The 14104-nt window shown below is 37.3% G+C and overlaps 1 protein-coding gene across 3 annotated transcripts in view; it reads left to right on the forward strand.

The window, feature by feature from the left end:
- ATP9B (ATPase phospholipid transporting 9B (putative)) overlaps window positions 1–14104 on the forward strand; it is a 153339-nt gene that overhangs the window by 65692 nt on the left and 73543 nt on the right. For all 3 annotated transcript variants that reach the window (XM_057377889.1, XM_057377886.1, XM_057377887.1), the window contains one exon: window positions 6651–6731. In XM_057377889.1, coding sequence (XP_057233872.1) covers window positions 6651–6731 — 81 coding nt within the window. The remainder of the gene's footprint in view (window positions 1–6650; window positions 6732–14104) is intronic.

The following is a 14104-nucleotide window of genomic DNA, read 5'->3' on the forward strand; positions in this document are numbered from 1 at the left end:
TGACTGCRGTTGCAAATACTGTGCAAAGCACTGCTTCAAAATTTTAATTTTGGTGTTGTGAGCTTAGAAATCTGAAGGATGAAATCTGGAGTAAGTAAGTAAGATTTCTCTGCACTATCCTCTGGAAAAGGAAAAAAATCCTTTTGCATTAACTTTTTTTTTTTCCTAAAAATCCAAATCTGTGTTTGAAGTTTTTCCCTTCTTGTTAGGAGGAAGCATGGAATTAACTTTCTATCTTTCATGTTAAGTGGAGCACAGAATTTTTGTGCTGTAACTTCTATATCATGTTCTTTATGTAAAAAAAAAAAAATCAATTATCAATCGACTTGACAAATAAAGTGTCTATGGAGATAATGCAAAATTATGGTTAAATCTGCAGTATGATTTAAAGAACTAAATGATTATATTTTTTAGACTGGCAAATAAATCAGAAGTAGTTAAAGCTAGGGTGTCTGCATTTGAATGCTGGGACATGCAGGCTTATCTTCCTGCAGACATGGATGTTTGCTTCAGGTRGTGTTTGTTTCAGGTGTGAAGGAGAGGGAAGGCAAGATGTGGCCAAGAAATTATTCGTGCATCTTGGAAACAGTATACAGGAATCAATGGTGCAATATTTGTACCTATTTCTTCCTCAGTTGTTTCCACTTAAAGCTATTAGCCTCCCTCTAACAGATCTGGGCTTCTTGCAACATCTTTATACTCTCCCTCTTGAGCTGTAGGTGATAACTGAGTTGTACCATCCATCGCAGTTAATCAGGAGTTGCTTCCACTTAACATACCTTTCCTGGCTACCAGCAGCATATGAAAGCCACCAAGCAGTTGATTTGCCTCTGCCCTTTCTCACACCATCCAGTTATTAGTGCTTACCCATGCTAGAAAAGGCTTTGTCTGCATTAAGCTGACATTTTATCCTGATGTGACTGATACTGGGTGTAATACTTCCTGGCAACAAAACTACAATACTTCCAAATTTTTGTACGCTGTGGTTTGGTCAAACCAAACTTACACTTGGTGGTTCTTCATTGAGATAATTTTCAATGGCTGTTCCCAGCAAGTCTTAGACTGTTTGCAGTGTTCATCTCAAATATCTGCTTCACTCCTAAGCCCTATCTGTCTGTGACTTACTTTGGTGAACTGGTAGCCTAATGCACCCAGGTCTAAATGGTTTTTAAGGGATTCTGATATGCATCACAGAAAATGATGCTCAGTGCCCATCACCAGATACTATTTCCATTCCTGTGGAAAAGCACATTGGTAATTCTTAGACTTCTGCAAAGACACTTTCACCTTTGCTCAAATTAAAGTGATAGGCAGAAGTGTCAGTCATGTAAAGAAACTGTGGATAGAAAACTTCAGAGATTGGTATGGAGGTCTAAGCAAGCTATGAATKTTAAACTAACAAAAAGTAGCTTTATGAGATTATTTTACTGTAAGCCTTTTGTGCTTTATAATAGAGTCATAAGATATATTTGTAGTTGGGCCCTACAGGAAGTCCAAATGCAGAATTATTTCTTTCTAGTTACACTGTTGGGTTCCTTTCCTATACAAAATGCCAGGCAGATCGTGCAGCGACCCTTCCAGCTGCTGTGTCAGACGGTGCAGCCCGAGTGCCGGTGTGTGCCCGGTGTGTGCCCGGTGTGTGCCCGGGGCAGCCGGGAGGGGCTCAAGGCACCCGCCCGGGGCTACCGCCGTGCCCGCCCTAAACTGAAGCCGTCCCTGCCACCCGCCGCCCCGGACCCGCCCCCCGCGGCTCGCTGCGGGAGTTCGGCATGGCGACACAGTCCCTGGCCCCCCAGGGTAAATTCCTATRTGATGAGCCAGCAGCCGGCTGCTTCTCCCAGGCAGGACCCGTGCCAACCGGGGCAACGGAGTGCAATCGTTGGTGCCCGGTGGATCTCGCTATTCCAGCCAGTCTCTGCCCGCGGGGSCCTCCAGGGGCTCATCGCACATGCCTGCCGCGGTGATTTCTCCTCAGTGGCTTTTCTACGTGTTCGTGATGCGATTTTAAAGCCGTCACTTACAGTTTATATTCAGAACTGAAATATGTTTTAATAATTAAAAAATATAATTTAAGCAAGTTGAGCATAAAATTGACTATGAACAGTTAGCTCTTGTGTCAGCTAGAAAGTACTTTCCACAATTGTCAGTCGTTTTGATTTCTTCTGTTGTAAAAACAGCCATTAAAGTTGGAAAAGACCTCTAAGATTGGCAAATCCAACCGTTATCCCAGGCTACTGTGTGTATCCAAGTATCACATCCACCTGCCTTTTGAACACTTCCAGGAATGCTGATTCCACCACTTCCTTGGACAGCCTATTCCAATGCCTGGCCACCCTTTCTGTGAAGAATTTTTTTCTAAGATCTAATCTAAACCTCCCCTGGAGRAGGGTTGGGGCCATTTCATCTTGTCCTGTCACTTGTTACCTGGAAGAAGAGGCCAACCCCCACCTCACTGCAAMCTCCTTTCAGGTAGGAGAGTGASTATCTTGTGTTGGCATGAGCTGTCAGCCGTGTCAACAGAGCAGCACTGTAATCCTACCCACTGTGACACCCAGAACAAACAAACCTGCAGACCTTGAGAGCTTTTCTTAAAGAACAGATGACACCACCAAGACGATCGGTACAGATTTTGTTGTCTTTCTAAAGCACTTAATGTGATCAGAGAATTAAAATTTCAGCAGGTCACTTAATGATGGCTGAGCAGCAAATATGGTAACACCTAGATTAGGTTTCTTGCAGTTTCATAGTCATAGGTGGGACAGTTCTGGCAATAAATGAGTTCTGAGGCATTCTTCTTTAGCTTATGTGATCAGCTATATTTATTAACAGCAGTGAGGTCACTGTAATTTTCAATAAATGGTGACTTACTGATTTATATCAGAAGATCCATACAGCAGTAAACAATACCATTTACATTTAATTAGTTTTATTGAACCAAAGGCAATTTTATTTGCAATGAACTACATGTTATGATTAAGAATGTGTTTTAATGATCTTTAAGTAAGGTGAATAAATGTTGCCCTTGACCTAATAGAGGAGGTTTTTTGGTTATTGATAACTTTGTGGTAATTTTTAAATTGTGTAATGCAAAAGAGAACATTTTCATTATTGTACCATCACAAAGTCATTTTCTGACTTGCAGTGTAGAGGGAGGAAGTGCATTCTTCTTAATTATTGTTTTCAAGTATGAGATAATTAAATTCAGATCAATTTTTAAAGAAAAATCTACTGTTATATAAGAATTTTTTTTTTTAATTTGAGATCCAAGTCTTTAATGTAGTTTATTTGATCTAGAATTGTTACAATCCCACCCAAAGATGTTTTAATGYTGTCTTGAGTAAGAAAATAAAGGTCATTTGCACTCACTGCATCCTAAAAGGGATGTAATTTTAGATGTAGAATACTGTTTCCATTGAAGGTATCAGTAGAACTATCTGGCTTCAGTGAATCAGCAGTTCAATATATCAGTATGAAAATAAGACTTTATTGAAGCTGCATTTCACAAATCCCCCATTAGTTAAATCATTAACAAAAAGTAATAAAATCTAAAAGTAATAGAATCAAATCCTTTGTTTAMGGTATTTTACCTTTATTCTGCTTTTATATAAGGGAAAGTAATTACATAGCCTAAGAAGGTAATTTTTTTTTTTTTTTGCCTAGTGAGCAGAAATTATATTTACATGTACTGTTGCTTATAAATCTTGATGTCTCCTTGTTAAAGTCACCCTCATGACTTCTTTCAAGACACTGAGAGGAGAAATGCACAGATTCTGTACTGGAAAAGCAGCACTTGGTGAAGAAACATCTTTGTRTTGTTACACAACCTTTGCTGTTTGTTGAATGGAATTCACAGGAAATTTGTCTTCTGTAAATATCATTCTTCAGGTTTTTCTTCCTTTACCTCATATTATAAAACTATTGTATTTTATTGGCTTGAGAATGATGTCCATTTGGAGTACAGAATACTTGGCTACAGAAAGTTAAGAATCTTTAACTCTTTTCTGTACCCTAATAATGAAAAAAATTCAGAAATCTACTGAGCACAAGTAATATGCTTTTATGTCTTTCTGCTACTCATGGATSAAATGCCAATGGCCTAATGCCCCAGATTTCCATCAGAACATGGGTTTTTCTTCTGTTTTTTAGTTTTAGAGAAAGAAACCTCACACATTTCTGGAATACTATGCCAGTTCTACCTTGTGGCATTTCAGAATAATGCCAGTAATGTGCAGGGAATGTGCAGGTCTCCATTTTTCACAAAGATGAGTAAGTTTGTTTCAGAGCTGAAATTCAAAAAGGAAAAAAAGAAAAAAAAATAAAAATTTATGTGTTAAATCAGAAATACAAAAGGGGAACTAAAACATAAAAAGATACTAAAGGAGTTGGTAAAAATTTTTACATTTGAAATGTAACAAAGGAGAGCATTGCACTAGCAAAAAATAGCAAGATTAGAAACCAGGAAAATATATTACTGTACAAATGCCAATTCACTTAAAAAAGGTGGATATTTCTGCTTGCTTTTATTTTAATGTTGCTTCCCACTAAGGCAATCTTTGAAAAGAGACAAGTTGATGCACTTCACTAGCAGTTTTAATTGTGTATATGAGTATGTGTGTGGTATTAGCTTTCTTCTGTGCAATCCACTACTGAGAGACTCTTTATTTTTCTTTGCATAATAAAGCACATAATAGCTTGGATTAGCTAAATTGTAGGTGATAACAGATTGGACAGAAGTGAATGATGAAGATATAGGACACCACATGTGTATTAGTTTCGTATGAATTATTTCTCGTGAACCTGTTGAAAGTATGTTGGAAGAACAGGGATGCAATGAATGAACATCGTGTGAAAGAGTACAATAAATGCCTATTGGTTTAAGATAAAGATAATTAGTGAGATTCGGTGTTCAGATTTCATTCATGTTTTAAAAAGCATATGAAATRTAAAGTGTGTGTGTGTCTTTGCAAGCTATGAAAGGAGAGATTTCTTGTCTACAGCCTATAAATACAAATTCATTATTTATAGAGCTACACATACTTAAAGTAAAAGTATATTATATAAGTGTACGCTAGATTTCAAGAAAACATTCATTTTAATAAGGAAAAGCAAAATATTCATTATATTCATCAATTTAGCCATTGTATCAGAGAAACTAACGGACATAAATATGTTGGGCTATAATTAACATGGKTTGACAATTGTACCTTTAGTTAATTTTTGTATTGTTCAAAATGTAAAATATTGAAATGTAGTTATTTCTTCTTACATTTAAAATTATGGGAAAACATAATAGCGTGCATTTAAAAGTAGCATATGACCCAAGGTGTGGTTATTTGTCCATGGAAGAGGCTGTAAAATTAATTCCACGTTTGAAGGCAGCACCTTCTAGCTAGCCCAAACAGGGTATTTRTACCCATGTAATTTGCTCCCCAGATATGGTGTTCAATTAGCCTTTTGCAATATTCATCTAGCAATAAAGGATAGAGCAAAGCCAAATAATTAGGTGCTACATACAGTGGGAAGGTGTACAACCTTGCTTTGATCAGAGCTTAGAATTCTTAGATCAACTGTGACTTGGTATCAAGCATCTGCTCCTCTCTGTAGCAGAAATTGGATTGTTGTGGACCCATGCATGAATGGTCAACTGCTTTTGAAATGTCTTAGCTGCTGTTGGTCCTGAACATCTAAAAAGCACTAAAGAGTTTGCTTTTGTGATTAAAAACAGTCATTTGTATCAGAGTTTTACTCAGTGGTATTCTTTCTGTGGAAGGTGGATATTTTAGAACAATTATCTGATGAAACAATCATTGCAGAATTTTAAGGTGAACCTCACTGGGCCTCTAGGGACAGCTCTTAAGATCTAACAATCATCAGATTTACCAGATTTTTTTTTTTTTCTCCTATTTATACTGCCATCTATTTATAGAGCTTGCTACTGTAGTATCTTAGGAGTTTCCTATTCTTCTTAGTTTTAGGGTAGGAACATTGATGGATTGTTGGCCACAATATGGTGCCACGTATATTAGACCAAATTTTATTAGACTGGTTTTGATGTATCCCTGACTTTAAACATTTGAGTAATCCCGTTGATGTAGACAGGCTTTCCTGAAGCTGATGGGTTTTATTCATGGGTTTTTCACAAAGGTGCTAGAGCATTCAAGATAACTCAAATCAATTTCATTGTTTCCTCTTGTACTCAGTTGGCTTTGTCCTTGCTGGAAAAGTACTTTTTTTCCAGTTTCATTAAAAAAACCCAACCAACAAACAACTCAACCCCCACCCCCCTTTATTTTTAAAAGAACAAATATCTGGAAAATATTTTAAGATTACACTATTATTAATTAAAACGGAGTTGTTAAAAGAAAATAAATTAGATAAAATGTCTAGCTCATGTTATAAATGTAAAACAGTGTAGTGATTGAATTGTCAACACATTTCGAGTATCAACTTGGATCAGGTTCCTCTATAAGATATACTGGAAAAAAAGCAGCATGTTTTTTAGTTGGTTAAAATTTGTGTAAACTTAGTTTGGAGTGGGTTGGTGGGGGTCATAAACTGGAATCTTTACCAAGTCTTCAAAGTATATGATTATATATAAGTAAAAGTAAGTACATTTTGACTAATGGTAAGTACATTAATCTGTTTTGCAGGATCTCTTTTCGATCAATGCTTATGTTTATGCTCAGAAGCCACAGCTTGACATCCACAGTTTTGAGGGTACCTTCACACGGGTGAGTAGTGCATGTAAATACAGTTCTACTTCTGTCTTTAATACTTCAGTGTAAATGAAACCTACACTTAGTGTCAACGTTGAAAGTCTTTCCTTGGCTTTACAGCAGTTATTTTCCTATGTTCCGGCCATGGCAATACTTCTTATAAGAGATACCATGTTAAACGTGTATTGCAGAAAGCTAATGCATAAGGAATATCGGAAAAATTAAGAATTGGAGAGTTGAATATTTGTTGGTTGTCATCACTTTAATCTTTTTACGTGAAACTCTTTGTGAACAGTATACTTTGTTTCCAGGAATCTGATGTATTGTTCAATATATGTCAAAAAYTCATTGTCTCAGTTGCCTGAGACAATGCACCTGCTAGTCTATGTGCAATAAAAGTATGTCTTGTTTAACAGCATTTCTGCTGTACTTCCAAAGTAGTTTTCTCAAAAAGTGAAATAAAACAAGAAGCTACTTATCAGAGCTTTTTATTGAATCTCTTCTCCAGAGATAATTAYATTCAAAACTGAATATGAAAATAACAATGCAATAATATCTGTGAGTTTCTATTGTTTTCAAAAGGTGGCCTGCTAAAGTTGACACTTTAAAGCAGGGTGTCCTAATAGGTAGTAATTATTTTGTTTTAGTAAGTTTACAGTTTTGTAGCTGTAAGTTACCAGATATAGTGATTGTTCTGTTTATTTTAGCCAAACTCAGTGGTGTTAGAGTCATTCATCTTGATAGTTTGTTTCTAGAATAATTTGAGAGAATTAACTGGTGGGGAGGTAAAGAGAAGGGTTTTTTACCCGTGACTCAAATTGGTCATAGATTTTGTTCTGTAATTGTAATTCAAGTTCACAATTGTAAATACACTGACGAATGAGATATTGCAGTTGCTTGCTGTTGAAGAGCAATTTTTACTGGTTGCATAGTCTGTGCTGCCTACAAAGTAAATGTCATTTGTTCACACTTTCTAAAGCAGTAAGCAACAGTGTTTACTTAAACCTTGTATTGACCAATTGTCCAAATGAAAATTCTATTAACAGCTGTGAATTCATATCACTGCTGTCTCAGTGGCTAAGTGTGTACTTTCCCAAATATATGTTAAGCTCTGGAATCTTTTTAACAACTCTGGTATATGTAATTGAGACATTGGGAAATCATCACTAAACAGTTCCTGCCTGTTGTGGGTTCTGTTTGCATATGTAATAAGAGCTGTGTGATTCAAACATACCGATATATATAAATAAATGTGATGCATTTTAATGTTTCAAGATTGCATGTATTTTTTTTTGGGTGCTTCAGTAGAAAKGATGGTTTAAACTGAACTTCTGTGTACAAGCATCTAGGGCATTGCTCTTATTTTTCAAAGGTTGGTTTTTCTTAATAGTGTACCTTCTAGATTGCGAAATGTTGTTTTAGGACACTTGTTTACTGATTTATCTTTCTGCTTTTGCTGTGAGCTCTTGCTTCCTACAATAAATCAGTTCTTGCATCTCATTTCTGTTTTATGTTAAAGCAAAAAAAAAAATCAGTGTGTTTAGCGATGCTAATACATACATCTTTTCTACTTAAGCATTGATGTTCAAAGAATTCTTGCAAGGGTAGGTTGACAGGGTAATAGCACATTGATTTTTCTTTTTCTTTWCCCCCCATTATGGAGACAGAGTACTAACAAAGTAAAGARAAACTTAGGTAATTTCAAGAAGTGCATGTGCATAAACAAGCCAGAAAGTTGGGAGCACGGCGCTGGAGTTTTTATGAGTGAGCAAGTTCTAAGTATGAATCTATCCACAAAAAAAACCTGAGAGCTAATAGAAGATAAGTTTAGTAGAATACCTTCATAACCAAGTCAGGAAGCATAACAGTTTTGCTGTACTCTATTGATATTTGCCAGTTTCTCATGAAGTTTTTTTCCGTTGTTCTCCATGGATTTTGGTGTGTTGTATACAGTCAGTGCATGAAAATGAGTGCATGTCCTTGCGTGATCGTAACTGGCTATTAAATAATGGCATAAATTAAGTTCTCTCCTCCTTTCACAACCTATCAAGAAACAATAGATGAGCTAAATTAGTGTTTTGTGGAATTTATGAGATAGTTTTATTTGTTCTGAGGACATCATCCATGTCTTGACTGAGTTTATTTTTAAATTGTGGTGTACAGATCAAGGATGTAAACAAATGTAACTAGTAGAGTTTCTCTTCTGCTCCTCTGTAGGCTTGATAAGTAAGAAAGCTATTTTATCAATGCTGAAAATCTATAAAAAGACAGTGAAAGGTCTTTGTCTATCAAAAAGACCATGAAAACATACTTTTTAACTCAGCTTTTACCAGTTGGACCTTAAAGAGTACTCTAGAGCTTTACATCAATGTATATTGGCATAGACAGTACTATTTAACCTTCACTTAGTTMTGTATAGAATCATGGAAAGTCTCTCTTGCTTTTAAACTTGGCTTTTTTTGTTTAAATTTGGGCTCTTCTTTCACCATTCCCTTAAGAATACTGTCATTTTATTTCTTCTGTATTGCAGCTCTGTGCTGTCCCCATAGTCTCTTCATTTGCTTTGGGAATATATCTTAAATTTTTATGTTTTAGTAGAAATCCTAGAAAACAAATGCCATTGAGTTTGGTTCAACCACTTCAATAAACTTTTCTTTTCCTATGGTACTGAGCTATATTATATAATATATATAATTTTTYCCAATATAGCATCTTGTCAGATGCTTAAAGAAAAAACTACTTTGATGCAAAACTTGATGCATGTAGCTGTATTCATTCTTSACTAGAATCTCTGGCCTCATGCTACTTGTAGAGATGTTTTCTTGGGCGTGTCTTGTATTTTGGTAGAGAGAATGTTAAGTCATTTTTTTACTTCATGTTTGCTGTTAAAGAATTACCTGTTTTGAAGCAATGGTTGTGTTCACTTCAGTCTGGCTTACTTTTATGTTGCCACTGAAGGGAATGGTGTTATGTTTTGCAAAGCCTTTTGACTCTGCTTCCTTATGCTGGCAGTAACAGCTATACAGACAGCTTGAGTAGGGAGCTAACCTAATCTGACCCTGTCCAAAAGGAACCTACCCAGAAGACTTTACTGTGGGGTTGGGTTGGAGAAGGAATCTTTCCGTGATTCAAGTAAATTAATCTGTATTCCACTTTTCCTGCAAAAATTGGTGGGGTTTCTGTACTGCATCCTGTCATACAGGAACAGAGCTAGAAAAGGTCAAATAGAAGTGGTATACTGGTTCAATCAAGGATTAGTTGTTTAGTCTCAAAGGCCTCTCATTTTTTGCAAAAGTTCTAAAAAAAATGTAGCTTTGAAACTTTAAATGATTCCTTGAAATTTGTCATGATCTTTGGTCAGTATTATGAATTCATGAAAGAACTTCATGAAATTAATTATGAAAGGACTGAGAGTACGATATATTGAATTTTTATTTCACAAGCCATCTTTCCTTTTTCTCTGCACATGCAAGAGCTGCAGACTAATCTCTGAATAAGAACTGCAGGCAGTTTAAACCTCTATGATCAATGCTGCACATGGATTTAAAAATGGAGCCTGTATAGGAAGCTTGACTATAATACTGAACTGCATCATTCTGGTAATGAACTTAATTCAGAATTCAAGGACCAATGAACATATAGCTGCCAAATRAAATTCAACCCAGCAGATGTTAAGTGTAAATTTTGTCAGCTGGACAAAGAAGCCCTTGTATGTCAAATTTCTGTTATGAGAGTGAGTGATTAATTTCATTTAACCCAAAACATACTGTTCTGTTAGTGTCAGAAAATTTACAGAAATTTTTCCTTAACACAGGTTTGGTCTTACTTAGGAATTGCAGTTCTTGTCCTTCTCTGCACTATCAATCGCTACCATCTCTTCAGAAGTAGAAATAAAAAYAGCGTGAAACAGCTTAACTCATAACCCATAAATACACCTTTTATTTTTCATTTGGGTAACTTATGACAAAAGAAAAATGAGGTTAAGTCATAATCTGCTAGGGTAGGAAAGATGTGGTATTTGGGAAATTGGGTGAACTGTAGAAAGCTGACAATGTTAGGAGAGGGTATAAAGACGTGGAAGTATCATAATGAAATAAGCAGAAGYTTAGTGATTGATCAAACCCTTTGTCGTGGTTTAAAATGCTGGCCAAAAGCCAGGCACCCACAACACCTGCTCACTCACTCTCCCCCACCACCACTGAGCAGAGAAGAGTGAAGGAAAAAAAAATTAACAAAAGGGTTCATGAGTTGAGATAAGGAGCAGGGAGGAAACGGTTGAAGGACAAAACAGGCTCCATTTAAGTTACAAAGTGAATTTATTACTAACAAAGTCAAAGGAGGAGGATGAGAAATAAAACAAAACCCTCAAAGACACCGATCTTCTCCCCACTCCCTCCCACTGACAGTGCAAAGCAGGGGGTGTGAACAGGGTGTGGGGTTGGTCAGTTCAGGGTGTGGGGTTGGTCAGTTCAGGGTGTGGGGTTGGTCAGTTCATCACCGGATCCTCTGCGGCTGCTGAGGGAGAGGAGTCCTTCCCTTGCGTTGCCGTRGKGTCCCTCCCAYGGGAGACAGTTCTCTGTGAACCTCTCCGGCGTGGTTCCACTCTCACGAGCAGCAGTCCACACACATCTGCTGCATTGTGAGTCCCTCCCCAGGGGCAGACAGTTGTCCCAAAACTGCTGCACCGTGGGGTCCCTCGTCCCGTGGGTACAGGCCCAAGGCCAGGCTGTTCCATCTTGGGAGCAAGGCCTCTCTCTCCATGGCTCTCCTGCTGGACACAGCCCCTTCTCGGCGTCCGCCCACTCCGGCGTGGGGACCTCCCTCCTCCATGGGCTGCGGGTGGATCTCTGCACTCTCCATGGACCCCATGGGCTGCAGTGGGACAGCCTGCTCCACCATGGTCACCATGGKCTGCAGGGGGACAGCCTCCTCCACCATGGTCACCATGGGCTGTAGGGGACAACCTGCTTCACCATGGTCATCACCAYGGCCTGCAAAGGAATCCTGGCTCCAGCACCTGGAGCAGCTCCTCCCCCTCTTCCACTGACTTTGGTGTCTGCATCCCTCACATATTTCTCAGCCTCCTCCACTGGCAAAACTTCTGTGTCCCCCCTTTGTTTTGATTTCTTCTTAAATATGTTTTCACAGAGGCATAACCACCATCTCCAGTTGGTCCAGGTTTGGTCAGTGGCATGTCCATCATCTTCAGAGCCAACAGCAATTTGGCTCTGCCGGACATGGTGGAAGCCTCCAGAAGCTTCTCACAGGAGCCATCCTTTTAGYCCCCCCACTTCCAAAAACTGGGCCAAGCAAAACCAACACACCCTTCTGTGGATGAGTATGAGCGGAAGGCGAGAGAGCTCATTTGATRTTTTCCTGTTCTGAATGGCCTAAAAGAAGGTATTTTACTAAGTCTTGTAGCAGTGGTAGGCATTGGACAAATTACTTTTTTCTGACTGTTGTCAACTCTCCACAATCATTGTAGGGCTTTTGATTTTTTCTTGTAATATGGAAGGGTTTCATAATTCATTGTCTTAAAACCTTCTAACAGAASAGGAAGAGAGAACAAAAGATTTACCTGGCTTTTCTTGACAATAGCAAGAAGCAGAGTGCTGGGAAAGAGAATACAATTACAGTAAGGACACAGTGGTGCCTCCTCAAAAGAGYTATCTGTTTCTTAACTCAAGATGTGGGAACTTCCTGAGTTAGAGCTGGTTTCTGTAGGTCACCTGTAATGAATTTTCCTTCTTTAAACTTTCCCAATTTGCCCGTGAACCTATGTAACCTTTCAACATTCATATGGAAAGAAGTTGCACAGGTTATGTTCATATTTATGGGTGTTTGCCTGTTATTATAATTTTGCTGACTTTTTTATGACTTCTTTCTTCTTTGGTAAGAGTAATCAGTTTCTGTCCTCCCTTTTTAGGTRCCTGTTTCATAGATGTCTGTTTTATTCCTCATTAGAGATCAGGTTTATTTAGTCATATCTGCTATGGAAGCTACACTGACATCCCTTCTTGCTCTTTTTGAATGTTTTTCAGTTCCTTTTACTTTCTGTTTGGAATAAACACAGAAATAATCACAGAATCCAAATAATTAATGAGCAATTGTAAATCAAACCCGAATTTAAGCATTTTGAATTAGGACCGTTATAGTAATGCATAGATTCGTAGCAAGTAATTCTTGCAGTACTAATACCTTAGGTAAGAATAAAAGAAATAATTTCCCTTTCTTCTGATTTAAGGCTAATCTTACAGAACATAGATGATTCTTCACAGAATCACAGAATATTCTGAATTGGAAAGGACCCACAAGGATCATCATGTCCAAGTCTTCAATGAATGGCCCATAATGGGGATGGYGGCCACAACCTTGGCATAATTAGCACCACTCCTTAACTAACTGAGCTAATCCCAGGGTCATCAGAATATAACTTTTGATTCAAAACTTGTGGTTTTCTTCTTAATGCTAATTCTATATTCTCCCTCTCTTCCTCTCTGTTTTTGACAGTATGGTTCTATATGCCTTTTAAACAACAATTTTTCCTCACCTGAGAGAATAAGAACTGTAGTTTCCTTGCTATATAGGGATCCAYTGATGTACAAACAAAAACTTATGTGTTTAGTTGGAGATTTTTCTTTTTTAGAAACAAGTTTCTGTGCAGCTTATCTGGTGCTTGGTGGTTGTTTCAAAATAGAGATGAAAAATGGGTGTAGATTTTGATTATTGACAATATGTAGTATTTATTATATACTTTGATAAATGTAATCCCCTCTTTCCTGCAAACTGTTTAGCACCAATCTGTAATTTGATCAAATACACTTGATTATCCTACCTCCTAAAGTTTCCTTTGGWTGTAAACGGCACATTTCCCAGCTGCTAATGAGTAACAAATCTGTATATACTCCAAATTGATTATGAGAGATTGTCTGTTTACAATCTGTGGATCATTACTGCTTGTGAGGAGAGAGGGAAAGAAAAGAGAGGAAGTTAAAAGTCATCATGGAAGCAGGTTTCTATTGGAAGTATTTTCCCAAGGAGTATATATTTTGTAAGTATGTGGTAAAATAATACAAGCGTGCATTTCATGTTAAAAGTCTAAATATTATTCCCTGAAAATTATATAATAYCGATCAGGTGCAAAATGATGATGACCATAACTTACTGTGTGAACTATAGATGATTTAAATTGAGAATAGGGGATTAATTTTTAGTGTTTTAAACTCAGTTTAACTGCAAGCTGTAGCAAATTGTTCTGCAGTTTGGTATATCTGAGAAAAAGAATATGTTACTTTTAAAATACTTTTCACTTTAGTTCTTTAATGTGATTGGATATAAGTAATATGAACTTCAAACATTTCACTTTTTGGAAAGTTGTTTCTGTGTAA

This window comes from Malurus melanocephalus, unplaced genomic scaffold (genome assembly GCF_030028575.1).
Source record: "Malurus melanocephalus ecotype Western Australia unplaced genomic scaffold, MMel_1.1 scaffold_329, whole genome shotgun sequence".
Classification (NCBI taxonomy): domain Eukaryota; kingdom Metazoa; phylum Chordata; class Aves; order Passeriformes; family Maluridae; genus Malurus; species Malurus melanocephalus.